This window comes from Nematolebias whitei, chromosome 5 (genome assembly GCF_014905685.2).
Source record: "Nematolebias whitei isolate Nwh7 chromosome 5, NemWhi1, whole genome shotgun sequence".
Classification (NCBI taxonomy): domain Eukaryota; kingdom Metazoa; phylum Chordata; class Actinopteri; order Cyprinodontiformes; family Rivulidae; genus Nematolebias; species Nematolebias whitei.
Window position 1 is genome coordinate 34,492,014 of NC_056502.1, and position 16,711 is coordinate 34,508,724.

Consider the following 16,711-nt stretch of genomic DNA (forward strand, 5'->3'; position numbering starts at 1 on the left):
GATTTTAGTTGATTTTATCACAGATTTTAGTTGATTTTATCACAGATTTTAGTTGATTTTATCACAGATTTTAGTTGATTTTATCATTGATTTTAGTTGCACTCTGTAGCACTTTGAGATTTTTGTTAATGAAAAGTGCGTTACAAATTAAATTCATTATTATTATTATTATTATTCTTAAATCGCAAACTAACAAAACTTAACTGAAATAACAAAACACAATTTGACAGCCTGCACAAGAGGTGCTGACCCTCAGCTACAACCACACCAAGTTTCAGCTCAGTTTCTGTAAAAATGACAACAACAACAAAAAAAACCAGATGTGTTGGTGAATGATTTATAAAATCCACACATTTTCTTGTTCAAGCAGTCGATGATTAACTAGTGGAGTGAGGTGCTTCAGGGTTGTGTTCTTGGTCCTGTTTTGTTTTTCCTGTAGGCTCTTTTTTAGAACATTAAACCTAAAAATGTGGTTATTTGTGCACTAGTAATGAACTGTTGTTTTTAGTAATTCAATCATGGGACTTGAAACATTTATACAGCATTCTTAAGCTGAGATTTTTTTATTTTAAATCATCGCTCCAGTAATTTTGTTAAAGTTTAGAGGACTGGATCCTTACTGAATGCAGACAAACATAAGGAGCTCAAAGAAGAATTACAATTTTTATATTTATATATAAAAAACCCTGTTGAAATGGCAGCAAAAACACCTTCAACATCAACACAAGGAAAACACAGAGGAGACTGTGTCCACACCGAGTTTCAGCTCAGTGTCTGTAAAAATGACAACAAAACAAAACTGTTTTGAATCAGCTGTAGATATTCATCTAGTGCTTCTTGTCTGAGAGTTTCATTAAAATACATCCAGTTGTTCATGAGATGTTTTGTCAAAATGACCTCCACACGCACACACACACACACACACACACACACACACACACACACAAGCAGAAACATTATCACCCATCAATGAAAATCAGATCAACTGCACGATGTTAAAACCTGACATGTACGATCCAGCTGATTGTTCTCATTTTGTTTATTTGTGCAGACAAAGACAAAGAGCGCTGAGTGTTTCTGTCTTGTTTGTTTATGTGAAGCGTGTCCTCATTTACAGAAGGAATAAATAACTAGCTAAATAAATCCATCAAAGAAAAACAAAACGTAGATTCTCTGAAACATTTATCAACAAGTGTCACATGATGTTAAACCTGTCCCACTTGTGTCTCTGTTTATTTGGGCTGAAGAGTGTTTTCCTGGATTATGACAAAAATACATCACGGACTGAATAATTCTGGTCTGTAATATAATCGTCACAAGTAAAAGACTAAAACTGGATTTTCTGTAAAACTTCAGTGTGAATGCTTTAATGATTTTAAACAGGTCTCTTTTGAAAATGTGTCCCGAGACAAACCTGGATAAATAAAGGTTAAATAAATAAATTCAGCTGAAAGTCCAAGCTTATTTCTTACATTATGAACTGAAAAGAAAAAATAATGTAATAGTCGATAAGAGTGAAAACAACAGAAACATAGCTGAAAAATAGAAAAAGATTCAATTAGTAGACAGGAGCAGAAAAAAGCAAATATTACTATAAAGAAGTTGAAAGAAACTGAAAAAGTATAAATGAGCCAAAAAAAAGCAAAAAGAGCACAAGAAAGCTCATATTTGAAGAAAGAAGCTGAACAGAACACAAAACAGTTGAATATATAAATAAAAAACACTAAAAAGTAAAATTTGCACAGAGGCTGAAAAAGCAAAAACAATATGAAAGAGGCAAAAATAAGCAGAAAAAAGCACAAAAAAGCTGAAATTAGCTGGAAAATACCAACCAAAAGATAAAGATTGTCATTAGTATAAAAATAGCTAAAAAAAAAAGAAAAAAAGCTGAAATTACAAAAAAGAAGTAGAAATGAGCTATGAATGAAGCTAAAAAAGGCTAAAAATATAAAAGTTGCAATTAGGATAAGGAAGTTGCATTTAGCACAAACAAGGACAGAGTGAGATGGAGGAGGATGACTCTCTGTGGCGACACCTGGAGAGAAATGCTGAAAGAAGAAGATTCAGCACAAACAAGATGAAAAAGAACACAAGGTGAGATGAGCAGTTAAAAGTTGTAAATGTTGAGAGGATGTTGAGAGCTCCGTTCATTTTTAATTAGAAAAATTTCCAAAAAAAAGCTAAATATGTCAAAAATCTTAAATTGCAAACATATCAAGTCGTAGCAGGAATGTCCTGAATGACATGAACACTTTGATATATGATTTGTTGAAGTAGCACAAAAATTGAGAAACACTTTTTTCATGTGCAGAAAAAATTGACAGAACATGAGAAACAGATCTCAACAGTGTGTTTAATAATCATTCACACAATTAGTTGTGTTAAACATTTAAAACAGCTAAAGCAGCTTTTAGATGTGTTGGTGAATGATTTATAAAATCCACACATTTTCTTGTTAAATCAGTCGATTATTAACTTGTGGAAAACTGTGAGGTGCTTCAGGGCTGTGTTCTTGGTCCTTTTTTACTTTTCCTGTAGGCTCTTTTGTTTTTTAGAACATTAAACCTAAAAGGTTGGTTATTTGTGTACTAATAATGAACTGTTGTTTTTAGTAATTAAGCCTTGGGACTTGAAAAATGTTTACACAATTTTTAAGCTGAGATTTTTATTTTAAATCAGCTCTCAAGTAATATTGTTAAAACCCACTGCCAAACTTTTAGAGGACTGGATCCTTACTGAATGCAGACAAACACAAGGAGCTCAAAGAAGAATTAAAAATTTAAAATTTATATTAAACTGATGAAGTGGCAGCAAAAAATCCCCTTAAAAAATCAACTCAAGGAAAACACAGAGGAGAACCAGGCGTCCTGGAGCCATGTGCACTTATGGACACTCTTATGTTCAGAGTGTTTGTCATTAACAAAGTTATTCTAAATGATGTTATTATTGTTTGTTTTAATCTTGCTTATGTATTTTCTTAATAGTGTAACATTTTATTTTTATATAACCATATTTAACACAGGTTTTTTTTATATTTAAGACGCATCAGAGGATGTATGTTACAAATTAACCCAGGCTATAAATGATAAACTGTATTTATTAATATTAAACAATAGTCCTTTGATAAATAAACAATAAATGAAATAAAATAAACATGTAGGACTTATGGAGATCAGTTGCTGGAGTTATGGACGTTGTTCCATTGTCTGATATACCACAGAATTTCTGTGCAACAGTTCTGGGTCTACTTTTTTCTCATTTTACACAACGTCCCAAATTCTTTAGTATTGGGATTGTAAATTAGAAAACAGCCTGAAAAACTACAGATTGGGTGATTTTTGAACAGCTGCTGGAAATGATCCAACAAAAGCATCAAACATCAGTTACATGGTCTTTGGATCGCTGCTTAAATGGGTTATATTTATTATAATCTGTCAAAGAGTGTGCTGACTAAGGCAGCGGCCTCAGCAAAGAAATATGAACTGGAAAAAAAAATTTTAATCTAGAACTTCAGTCAGAGTGTGCCCGCCCTCGTTAATGGTCCTCATTACAGAGCACACTCTGATCTAATGAGCCATAATAACACCTCCTGATGAACAACCTGATAGGTGGCCCCTTTGGACTGGCCAACCTTTGACCGGCTGCCTGGACGTTGGTGTGGAGACACTGATAGGCTGTCGAGGGGTGGGGGGTCTGGCTGCTGGCCAGTGGAAGCAAAAGGATCCTGACGGACAAAACTTGACTGGCGGGGCGGACATTTGCACAACAAAGCTGAAACATGGCTGTTTCAGTGTTTCAACAACTAAAGATGAATTGCTTCACCCCTTCTATCATATTTACATGTAAAATGTTATATATTATTTTTTTAATATAATTTTTATGTAAGGAAAACTCTGATGCAAATTGTGTCTGATTTTTTTTATTTTTGTCCTTTGTTGCAAAGTGCAAAGGAGGAATTGGAAATACTGTCCATCTGTGCATGTTTTTATCATGATAATTGGAAAAATAAGTAAGGCACCAACTTCCATTGTGGTTTGTGGCTACATCTAGGCATAAACAGGTCCCTATCAAAAATTGGATTGCCAAGTCAAAATCTAAGATGGCCACCACCATTTATATATGTAAACCAGCCACTCCAATCATTTTTGGAAGCTATGCTTTTGAGTTTTTAAATCTCTTAAATGTACAGTTTCCTCAAAATGATTGGTGGCCAAGGCCACCATTGGCCACCCCCTGGCTTCACCATTGTGCCTGGCTGTAGAAAAAACTGCTCCCTCCTCTCGCTAGGATCTTTTTACTCTGTGCTGCCTTGTAAAAGAAAAAAAAAAAACTACCTCTGTTCTCAGTGTAACTCCTACACACTTGAAAATCCTGCACAAAAACATCAAGTTTACTTGCATTCCCTGTTCAATTCCAAATGAAACACTTCAAACTTTCACTGTTCAAATCCCTCAGCGACCGGGGACATCGACGTACTGCTTGTTTAACTTACAGTACTTTACAACATTGACTTATTTTGAATCATTTAAATCCTTCATGTATTACCAGATGATTTAGTTGGGCCTGACTGTTCATCAAGTTCAGCTGTTTTCTGATTCTGTATCATCAAAATGTTTGGGTGAGCCTTCATGCTCAAAGCCTGAAGATGGTCTCCATCAAAGTCCTTCACACGACAGATCTTGACGTTGTTTCTAATATGTTAGCCTCTGTTCTCTGTGTGTGTGTGTCCATATATTATAGGTGTTAAAGAAATGTTCATAAGGTAAAATATATCTTGATTTTAGGAAGGTGTGATGCATTTTTATTAAATACAAGCCATGAGGTTTTGACATGTTGCTAACTCCTACATATCATATACAAACAATTCTAAGTTCAGTCCCACACAAACACAAGAAATGACTTCATCCTTGTAACAACGTTTTACATTGTTTTACATTGTTGAGGCAAAACATTAAGATTATGAGTTTGCACCCATGGAACGTGCTTCTTGTCCAGTTTTTGCCTTGCTGTTGGGGATAAGGCTCGTCCTATAGAAAGATAATGACACCAACTTCTGATGAAGCCATAGATTTGAAATCTATGGCCCAGACTGGATCCAGATCTTGATCTTTTTCTAAGCACAAACTAAAAATAACATCAACAAAAGAACAATTGAAAGTAGGCTACAATGAGTGGTACCACGAGGACATGAACCCTTTTCTATGTGAAAAGTCTGCTTCTGACATATGTCCAATGTGCTAAATATCCTCCATCCATAAGACTTTGTGTTTAGTTTTGACTCTCCTGCTCACATAGTGTAGACTTCATGTTTAATCTTTTTATTCATGAGGTTTTCATTGCAGTCAGTGGTTACATCATTGGACATTCATCTACATGTAAAGATCTATGTCTTTGTTTGTTATTTTTAGATTTATATTTAGACGTATTCTTTGCTTTCTGTCTTCACCTCCTAGCCTCTTTGGCTTCATTTAATCTTTCCTCAGTATTTTCCATGGTTTGGTTTCTACTCTGTTCTACCACACTCTACACCTGTTCCCCATTATCATTAGTCACAGCTGCAGCGAATCCTCTCACCTCAGCTCACCTCACCCAACAGTCCCCCATTGTGTGTTTACAGTGTTCGATTGTCCTCTGTGTTCTCCTTCAGCTTTTTTGTCAGAGTCTTAACTGGAGTTACTGGGAGAGATCATATCTCTCCTGTTTTAGCTTCTCTCCATTGGCTCCCTGTCAAGTCCAGAATATAAATAAAAATCTTACTTTTAACCTACAAAGCTCTCAACAACCTAGCTCCATCTTATATTCAAGATCTTATTGTTCCATATTTTCCTAACAGAGCACTTTGCTCTCAGACTGCAGGTTTACTTGTGGTTCCTAGAGTTTCCAAGAGAAGAATGGGAGGAAGATCTTTCAGTTATCAGGCTCCTCTCTTGTGGAACCAACTTCCAGTTTTTGTCAGTGAGGCCGACACATTGTCCAGTTTAAAGACTGGACTTAAGACTTTCCTTTTTGATAAATCCTAGAAATAGGGTTGGCTTGTTATGCTGCCTTAGACTTAGACTACTAGAGGACAAATTGACCTCATTTTGTTAAATGAATTGTTAAAATTGAATAGTTTTCATTTGATACTATTTTTATCTTAACATTTGATCTTGACCTGCCATTGTGTATCTGTTCCTCTCAAACCCAGCTGGTTGAAGCAGATGGCCACTTGTCCTGAGCCTGGTTCTGCTAAAGGTTTCTTCCTCATGAGGGAGTTTTTCCTTTCCACTGTCTCCTTCCTGCTTGCTCAAGATGAGAGCTCCGTGATGGAGTTAAACTCAAATCAGTCTGCTCCTCAGATAAATAATGTTATTAACTTACTTTTTATGTATATGAATGTTTCTGTTCAGTGCCTTGAGACGACTTCTGTTGTGACTTGGTGCTGTATAAATAAACTGAATTGAATTTTGTAAGTAGCTGTTTCCACGTTGGCCTGTTGTTTTGTTTATGAATTAAATTTAGGTTTTATTCCACTCAAACCCTTTCTTTTAGTCTGCATTCCTGGGTTCTACCTTTGAAACTGTGACAATACAGCTAATTAAAGTTTAGAGTCCATCCAGTTCAGGATGGTTCCCACAGCAACTGAGCCCAGAAACCGCTCAAAAATTAATATAACTCAGCCATTTTTGTGAATATTGAGCTAAACTTTGGTAGTCAACAGCCATTACAAACACATACTCTGAGTGCAAACAGATTGCTTGAGATCTCGTAAATTGCATGGGATTATGCAAAACATTATTTAAAAGATTTGACCCAAATAGTTGCGAATGTGACAGCAAAGTGTCTCAGCTGGTAGAGCTGTTGCTTCAGTGAGAATGTCGCCAGATTAAATCTTGGCCAAGGACTTTTCTGGGTGGAGTTTGTATAAGGGTCTTGCTCAAGGGTCTAGAGTGGGGCAAATGAGGGTGGAGGCAGATTTGAGTGCTTCATCTTCTCCACCCACACTTTGAAATTATGGACAGCAGGAGATTTGAACCAGCGACCCTACCGATCACAGGTTCACTTCTCTAATGCCACCACCAGGAAAGGAATCAAGGAACAAAATTTAAGATAAAAACTGTATAGTTGTCGTCATCTCTTTGATCCTGGAAACCTTCCTTCCTTTCACCCAACAGCCTTGGACGGTTGTGGATAAACGGAAGCAGGGGGTGAAGACACAAGCGAAGAAAAGGAGTTGACACAAATAAAGATGTAAAATCTGAACCATTTCTGAGAAAGAAAAACAGAACTTCAGGGTACCAGAAGCAGGAGATGGACATCTTTCAATCATCGTCTCTGGTTTTTCTCCATGAATGACCAACAGAAGCTGTAAGGAAGGGTGGAGGGTGACAAGTGGCTCTCTGTCTCCCCACCCACCCCTCTCATTTCCTCTCATTTCATCTGCCCCTGTGCTTCTATATAACCTCTGACACAGACAGTGTCCCGAGCAGAGGAGGATAGGAAACAGCAGGTGTCCATCTGGTACCAAGACACAGATTTTTCAGTTTGTCTTGTTTTGGGAGCAAACACTCTATTTTTAATAAAGAAAGGTTTTGATTGGAAGGATCCATGTTGAACCAATCAGCGACCATCCTGAGGATTACCTCACTGCTCCTGCTGCTCATGTGTGGCTCAGGTAAGGCCTGCTGATGAACCCCAAAACTAGGCGAGGCTGTCTGTGTTGTAACTAAATGTTTTGCTGCATGTCGGGTTTCTAAACGACTAACGGTTGAACAAATGCTGGTCCGTGTGAGAAAGAAAAAACTATTACAAAACAGCAAATTTCATCTCTGCAAGTTGTAATAAAAAACAATTATTGTCACACAAAACAAGAAAAAGATTGTTTTAAACATGTCTCGGTGTTTTCTCCTTATAGAAACCAGGAGAAAAAGCTGAAAACGGATGAATGAAGTCGTTAATGATTTATGAGCGTTTTAAATTGAAATGAGACGTTTCAGTGTTTTTTTATTTGAAAATAGTTTTCTACATAAACATTACAGACAAACAAGTATAAGTGCAATGTGTTGTCATCATTGTATGTTCCCATGAAAATGGTTCTCTGCATTTAACCCATCATGTATGTATGTATGTTTTATTTATTCATTTCATTTCATCCAAACAGCAAATATAATACAATTTAAAGAAAAGAAAAAAGATATACAATCACCGAAATAAAATGAAAGGCAGCAGAAGAAGAATGAGTTCTTATAATATCTGCCCCTTGTCCCCAAAATATATTCCAAACAAAATTACTATACAAAAGCAAGATGAATTAATAAAAAAAATAAAAAATAATAAAATAAAAACTTATCATGCCTGAGATATACCCAGGTGGAGCTGTGGGCAGCTATGTAAATGCCCGGGGAGCAATTAGGGATTAGGTGTCTTGCTCAAGGACTCCACAACATTTGGGCATGGCTGGGAGTCGAACAGCGACTCTCTGGTCCCAAGTCTGCAGCCCTACCTACGTAATGTTTTTATGCTATTAGTGCTTAGTGTATATTTAGTTGATGTTTTTCTTAGTTCATATCTTAGATCTTAATGTTTTTCTTTTACATTTTATTGTTGGATGCATGTGGGACCCTGTGTACATCATCTCGTTCCACCACATGTACCACATGAGATGTGAATGACAAATAAATCTCTTTGAATCTCTGAATCTCTACCTCTACACCATCTCAGCTCCAAATGCTTTACTAGGAAACGCACCAGTCTCAGTAATGCATCTGTAGTCAGTAATAGTCCATAGAGTAGTTTGTTTAGTATTGAAGCTGTAAAAGCAACTAAACTCCTCTCTTGTCCCACGCAGATGCAAAACTGGATATTATTTCAAGTAGACAAGATTACCGGGTGGGAGAGGAGATCTTGCTGTTATGTAAAGGTGAGAAACGCTTTGTCTGGTGGCTTCTAATTACTTTCTTTATTCAAGTATAAATATTCCAAATGAACAAACTCACCTTTTTTTATAACAAGTTTGTTTTAATAAGTTTCTTTCTCTTCATCTCGTCTCCTGCAGCCGGAGCTGATGGAGATGTCACGTGGTACAAGAATGGTGATGAAATAGACGATGATGAAATTGTGTCAAAAGTGGACTACACTTCCTATAAGCTCCTCATCAGGAAGGCTAAGATGCAGGATGCAGGGAAGTACACTTGCGCGTGTGAATTTGACAATGGGCACAAGTCTGACACCCAGATAATTCTGTATGTTTATGGTAAGCAACAAGTGGCTCACTCAAACTTAATACCCAAATATTCTGATTTGATAAGCTGTTTGCTCTTTTTTCTTGAGTAGAAATGGTTAAAATTGGTTCAGTGCATTAAAAGTAGCATCCCTGTCTTGTCCTCCTTTGTCAGACGGTCCATCATTTGGTGGCACAAACACTTACCACGAGTTTCTGGAGGGCACAGACGGAGTGGTGCCGTGTCTAGTGACCGGGCTGCCCACAGTGGATGTTCACTGGCTCCGAGACAAGCAAGACATCCCGTCCATTGGTGAGAGCAGCGGTCATAGCCTGAAGCTCCCCTGCATCACGACGGGTGGACTTACAATGAAAAACGTTTCACACATTTTGATTGGTGCTGCGCAACATGTTTTCAGATATACTTTCAATCCAGTTATCTTCCAAATCAGCTAGTTTATAATACATTTATTCAACAAATCAAATACCTAATACACATTAATTGCATTGGAACATAATTTGTAGAAATTGTGTGAAATTATTGTGTAATTTTTTTAAAGTTAGCAGACTATTAATGCAGTAAAAGCTCAAATATTTATTTCCAAATCCACTTAAAATGAGGTACAGCATTGTCTGATTTTCTGTTCATACCTTTTTCTGCAACTGTTTGTTCTTCAGCAGGAAGGCGTGTTCGTAAGTTGCCCGATAACTCACTTTATATTGAGAAAGTTCAGAGAGATGATGCTGGAACATACGTATGTCAGGCCCAGATCAGAGGAAGACCCATCTATCAGCAGCTCACTGTCTCTGTTGTCGTCAATGGTTAGTACATCAATTGTTCTATCATCTCCAAATGTAATAATAATAATAATTTAAAACGTCATTAGAAGCAATTATAACGTTCTTTTCTTTTGAATATTAAGAGTAAATTTCATCAACTCTGGCCTCCTTTTGCAGCTCCTCCTACTGTGACGCTTAGAGAGGAGGTGAAAAAAGTGATAGCCGGACCTGAGACCAATGTGTCCTTGTTGTGTTTGGTAGACGGTCTGCCAAAACCCAACATCACCTGGACCATGTAAGCCACAGTTTGATACAGATCAGACCTGTTTATTCTCTGACTCTCCAAATTCACAGGATGGGAAATATTGGTTTACACCCAACCTTCTCTCTGCCTCCCTCTTCTGTCCTTCTATAGGTTTAAATCTTCTTGTAGCATATTTAGATTTCACACAAGCACGGCTCACTGCAAGACTTAAACACATTTCATTTTGTTCTTTGTTCCAAGGCCGGTGACATTTGACCCCTCCCATCACCAGTTTAACTCAGATCGCAGCCAGCTCTCCATCCAGTCCGTTGCCCGGGCCGACTTTGGAGAGTACATCTGCACCGCCACCAATAAGATCGCAGAGAGCAGTGCAACCATAATGCTTCATGTTTTTGGTTGGTTTGAGTCTACATTACGTGCACGTTCGTTCATCCTTTTGTCTGACACTGGAATGACAACGTGGTGCTGTTTTACTTCAGAGGCCCCGGAAGTGTTTGTGTCAGTGGATCAGCAGCGTGTGGCCGTGGGTGAGCGTGTAGCTGTGTCCTGTAACGTGACGGGCCATCCTCAGCCTGAGCTGCACTGGCTCAACAAGCAAAATGGGCAAACACTGGTAGGAATACACTGTATAACAGCTGTAAAAGCTGGAATTCATGCAACAACATAACATCTCCCACTGTATTGCTATTTCATCTTTGATGCATGCTAATCTAGATGCAAAGTGTTTTCTAAAATCTTTATCCTTTTATTCCCCCAGGATTCAACTGGTCGTGTCCGTGCTGTGGACGGTGAGCTGGTGATCGATGAAGTAGTGCCCTCTGATGGTGGGTTGTACTCCTGCATGGCAGTCAGCACTTCTGGAAATGCATCGAGAGACGTTGCAATACACAGTAAGAGTTTCATCTCGACTGAAATAAAGAAAAGTTAACTTGCTTTTGGTGCACATTTAAAAATATTAATATTTTCACCAACCTTTCTTCATCCACAGCCCAGCCAGGACCACCTCATTACCTGTCAGTCTCTCCGGGCCCAACCTCAGTCCTTTTCTCACTCAAAACGTTCCCCATCAGTGGAGGAACGCCGATCACAAGTTTTGTCCTGCAGTGCAGGAAAAGTCCGACAGAAGAGTGGCACGAGACCGTTGTTTCAACTTCAGGTAAAGCATTTACCTGAAGACTCTGTATCTGTTTCAACTAACATCCTCAGACAGAGCACAGAAAATGAGGCTGTAAATTTTGATTTGTTGCAGATACTTTGGTCATCACCAGCCTTAAACCGTACACAACCTATACAGTGCGGATGGCGGCTTTAAACGCAGCAGGACTGGGACAGTTTTCAATCGAAAACAGAGTTCGCACCGAGGGAAGACGTAAGTTTTAACACAAACGCACAAAAAACATACTAAAATGTTCATTAAACCCAACTTTTGGTGCATAAACATATTGTGTGTGTTTCGAAATTAAAAACTTAACAGATTTTAGTTTTCATACAAGAAAACTGTAAATCTTTTTATTTTCACGTGCCATTACCAAGTTCTCTTGTTTGTCTCTCATGTAACCATCATTCTAACATTTTCATGCCATCGTTCTCTGCTGCCTGCTGTTTGCTGATCCTGCTTCTGTTATCCATGTAATCCACTGTCATCCTTTCACAGAAGGTAGAGTACTCACGTACAGTAAAGGAACTAAGAATTAATAAGAATACCTACATTCTATGAAAGCAATCCTGTTCCTGTTAGGTGTAATGGTCATATATTTCCCCCTGCGTTTAGGAGAACCGGACAGGCCAGTTTTGTCCACTAATGAGATGAAAGTCGAGGGGAACTCCTTCTCTGTTCCTGTAAGACAGATTGATGATGGGGGATCCACCCTTCTGCATTATGATGTTCGATACAAACAGGTGCAACCCCATGTCAGTCATTCGGTGTATACCTCCATCATACTTCTTCTTCCTGTTTAATCTTTACCTTCTTGGGCTCCTTTTACCCAGGATACAGAAGGGTCGAAGTGGAAGGAAAGTGAGCTACCATCTGATGCTGAGGCTGTCAGTCTTAAAGATCTTGCCTATGGCTCAGACTATCAACTGGAAGTAAAAGCGGTCAATGCTAATGGTTCCTCGTTGCCCGCCAAATTCAACTTCACCATTGCAGAACAGCCTGGTATGACGACTTCCTACTACATTAACTTCTCAGAATGCACATGAAATCCATTCCATCAATTGCAGTTATTTTCTTTGTGACTGAAGTGAGCAGCATGACCAAAGGCAGCGTGGTGGGCATCGTTATGGTCATCTTCGTGGTTGTGTTCCTGGTGGTAGACGCCACCTGCTGCTACAGAAACCGCTGTGGTCTGCTCATGTCCATCGCTGTGAAACTGTTTGGACAGAAGGTTCCAGGTCTTAAAATGGTGGAGGAAGGAGACGGGAACACTAATGGGTAAGTGCTTAGAATAAAAAAAAACGCCTGCAAGAAAAATCTGTCTATGACATCATAATTTTAATATTTATGTGGATTCTTGCTGCAGAGAAGTTAAGCTGAAAGGTATTTCCCAACCAAGAGGCAGTTTACAGCAGACAGGGACTCAGACGCTGAGCAAGGAGGGCGGTCCGCTCACAGAGGTCACCTGCGACAAAGCCCCTCTCACCAAACATGAGTATGTCTGTTCTCCTGAATACTGTAACTGTACATTGAGTGGAACCCATTTTGCTACTGATCTAGTTATTTACACTGTAATATTTAGAGTTTTGCTTTATTTCAACACATTTGTTGTTTTCACAGGAAAACACATCCCCCCGTCATTGATGCGTGAGACCGGAAACTGAAAAAGAGTTTAAAACAAGATGACATCATACTGTACACACTTCAAAACAAGAAGTCAACTATCTGCCATGGAAAGAGCGAATGTGCTGACACACCTTAAGAATGGACAGATTTGATCAGCGTGTGTTGTCCTGGGCTGATCCAGCCCTTTGTGCTGTTAAGGGAACTTGAGTCTGAGTGTAGCTTCCATGTTAACATTTAAAAAAGATATTTAATTTAGATTACATCAATGTCCTTCAACAGGGTAATGTTTAAAATCTTGAATTGATTTTGAATATTGATATTGACTGTATGTGTCTTACAGGGTAAAACTGTTGTTATGAGATAACAACAAGAAGTCAGTGACACTGGCATTGTTGGCACAGCAAATGTTTAAATGGTGCATTTTATGCTTTAATGACATGATGTTAATAATTATTATTACCCACATACCTTTACCATTAACATTACGGCCACTTCAGTTAAACTGATGGCGTTTTATCTGAATTTTTATCACTTCAGAGTGAATCTAAATGGAAAATATGTGCCCATCTTCATTTTTCAACCACACCAGTCAAACAGGAAAATATTTGTCATGAAAGGATCTGAAATTGATCTAAAACTATTTTCATCTTTGCAGATTTTCGCACTTTTTGAGTAATTTTGTTTTCAATTGTTAGCACTGTCAACTTATGGAAATTGTAACTAAGAGTCTTTTTGTTATTAGTGTATTTGCAACCAATCACTTGTACAATATATTTACACTAACAGAATGTAAAAAATAGCAATTTTGTCAATATTTTTCAGAGTAAATTAGCATATTATCTGCAAAATGGTTCATGCTTTTGCATGATTTATTGTGAGGAAAAGGTGTTCATACAGATTCTTTGTCCATACCACTAAATCTCTGATTTAACAATGTACATGGCTTTGTATATGTGCTGTATATTTTCATATTTGTGGTTTATAAACTTGTAAAATAGCCTTGTATCTTGTTTCTCACTCATCACATTAATTTTTTGACATTTCTCTGGCAAACAGTATAATTACACATGGAAAATTAATGTTTGTCTTTATTATAATGGCCAGACGCAAAGTTATTTTATATTCTTAACAGAAGGTGAGAACATTTAGATAATGCTACATTCAAATGCAGTAAAAGGAAGGTTTCTGATCATACCATACCATTTTATTTAGAGCACACTTAAAACAACTACAAGGCCAACCAAAGTGCTGTACAGACAGAACAACAGACAACACACGAAGCAATATACAAAATGAAGTAAATCAAAAATATGGACATGAAAACGATGCAGATAATAAATATGACGACAAACCAGTGTGGAGCGTCCAGGTTCAAAACACAGATCCTCTGGTGTTGAAAGCTACTGAATAGTAGTGGGGTTTTAAACGGGATTTGAAAACCGAGAGGGAGGGGGCCTGTCTGACAAGCAGAGGTAACTCGTTCCAAAGTCTTGGTCCTGCTACAAAGAAGGCTCTGTCACCTCTGCGCTTAAGACGAGTTCCTGGAACTGTGAGGAGCAATTGGTCCGCTGATCTCAGGGAACGACTGAGGTAGAATCATATTCACAGGAAATTAACGATTCAAAGTGTCTTTGTGGTTTCACGTTTCGCTGAATGTCATAAGCAAGTTCAGTCAAACGTGGCACAAAACTTTGTCACTGTTCCTTATTTTTGTTATTTTAAAAGGAAGGTGTTGTCCCTCTTTAATTTCGTTTTAACTTTCAAAGCAAAAATATCCAAACCAATGACACAAACCGTAGTTTTATATTTAATGAAATTAGAAAGCTGATGTTGATCTAAAATGGACTCAGATCTTAGCAGTAAATGTTTTACTGGAGTTTTACATGAACCTCTAATTGTAATGCTCCTTCCAGGCACAGTGAACTTACGTTGGCCTTTAGAAACATCCACACTGAATTTCCTCAGGAAATTACTGATACCAATTTTTTTTTGTCCTAAAAACCAAACCTCGCATCTGTTTACAAACAGGGTAAACAGTGTTTGCATTTGATCGTATCGTGTTTAAACAGCATGGAACAGATAAAATCAGTCTCGTAAAACGCTGCCAACTGCTGTGCAGGAAGGGCTGTGCACAGGCTGTGCGTCGGATCCGACAACATCAAAAAGAAAACACCGAGCAAAACAGGAACTTAAGTTACGCTCCAAACTGGATGTATTGCTCGTATTGATTATTTGTGACAAAAATGAGACTAGAAATAATATCTTTCATTTATTATTTACTGTAGAACCAACCAAAAACTTCTGAGCCTGCAGAGAATGTCAGCTTGATTTATTTTTAGACTCATCTTAGTAAATGTCTACATTTTTCTAGAATAACAACAACAACATAAACAACAATATAAACAAGTTGTTAAAGTATGGCAACTACTAAACACTTCATTAAAGTTATTTTGTCAATGATTTGACACAACTTTTCTAGAACCATGCAGATACAGATTACTTTGATTTCAACATCTCCATCTTCTACCACTTATCCATAATCAGGTCATGGAGGCAACAGATCCAGAAGAGAAAGCCAGACCTCCCCAGCAACACTTTCCAGCTCCTCCTCGGTATCCCAGGCCAGAGGATATACACTCCCTCCAGTGAGTTATGAGTCTTCCCTTGGGCCTCCTACCAGAGGGAGGCGTCCAGGAGGCATCCTAATCCTAACCAGATGCCGAACCACCAACTAACTCCTTTAAATATGAAGGAGCAGCCGCTCTTCTCCGAGCTCCCCAATGGGTGATGGAGCTCCTCACTCTACCTCTAGAAATTAAGGTTGAATGAATATAAATATAAATAAAACATGATTTTTTTTTTTTTACTTTATTGAACACAATATACAAAACAAACAGGTACTGAAATTAACAAATAGCACCTCCAAAACAGTGACAAGACTTGTGAACTGGGTCCGTTGTAAAACAAGTACAAATTATACAAGATAATCAGAGATACTATTTAAGAACAGATTGGACAGAAAAGGATAAAGAATAACAAAACAGAAAATGAAAATGAAATTAAAATTTAGTCAAAGGAATTGGGAAAATATAAATTGTAATTAGAAAGAAACAAATTGGCTTTAAAAAAAATGATTAATCAATTTAAGGGAATCAATCAGATATTTTAGTTCTGACTGAAAATGAATAAAATTTGGGATCGAGTTTGCAAATTTTTGTTTGTGGATGAAAAATTTTGCACATAAAATGATCAAATTAAGTATATGTTCAAATATACAATTTTCAGAGTTACTGTACTAGCAAATAATATTTTGCAGATTTAATGAACATGCAATTTTAGTCGATTGAAAGGTGTAAGGTTTCAAGGTTTTGGACCTTGTCAGTCCAAAATTTTTGGGATATGTCACAACTAAAAAATAAATGCAGTGTCGTTTCTAAGTTTGTTTTACAAAAAGTACAAGAATCATTAATATATGTGAATTTAGCAATGATACTGTTCACGGGATATATATTATGTAAAATTTTAAAGTGTACTTCTTTGGCTTTGTTAGAAATACAGAATTTGTGGGGTAAGAGCCAGGCCCTTCTCCAATTTATGTCATCAATTTGAGCTCTCCAATAAAATTTACCTCCGGGTACTACGTGTTTTTTTTTTTTATGAAAGCACTGGCGTATGTGTCTATTGT

The 16,711-nt window shown here is 37.6% G+C and overlaps 2 protein-coding genes across 2 annotated transcripts in view; one reads left to right on the forward strand and one right to left on the reverse strand.

Annotated features, from left to right (window-relative positions):
• LOC119409529 (sulfotransferase 2B1) overlaps nucleotides 1–16,711 on the reverse strand; it is a 149,065-nt gene that overhangs the window by 63,142 nt on the left and 69,212 nt on the right. The window lies entirely within an intron of this gene.
• Nucleotides 7,588–13,080, forward strand: ncam3 (neural cell adhesion molecule 3). Its single transcript, XM_037676425.1, has 17 exons — nucleotides 7,588–7,654; nucleotides 8,828–8,899; nucleotides 9,035–9,232; nucleotides 9,375–9,512; nucleotides 9,878–10,021; nucleotides 10,157–10,274; nucleotides 10,485–10,639; nucleotides 10,724–10,857; nucleotides 11,002–11,134; nucleotides 11,233–11,400; nucleotides 11,494–11,613; nucleotides 11,899–11,901; nucleotides 12,016–12,143; nucleotides 12,234–12,402; nucleotides 12,489–12,678; nucleotides 12,767–12,895; nucleotides 13,021–13,080. The coding sequence occupies exons 1-17, from the start codon at nucleotides 7,588–7,590 to the stop codon at nucleotides 13,049–13,051; spliced, it is 2,097 nt and encodes a 698-aa protein (XP_037532353.1). The 3' UTR covers nucleotides 13,052–13,080.

Coding starts and splice junctions, on each gene's coding strand:
- ncam3 (XM_037676425.1), top strand. CDS start 7,588: ATGTTGAACCAATCAGCGACCATCCTGAGGATTACCTCACTGCTCCTG. Junction 9,513..9,877: donor GCAAGACATCCCGTCCATTG/GTGAGAGCAGCG, acceptor TTTGTTCTTCAG/CAGGAAGGCGTGTTCGTAAG. Junction 10,022..10,156: donor TGTCTCTGTTGTCGTCAATG/GTTAGTACATCA, acceptor CTCCTTTTGCAG/CTCCTCCTACTGTGACGCTT.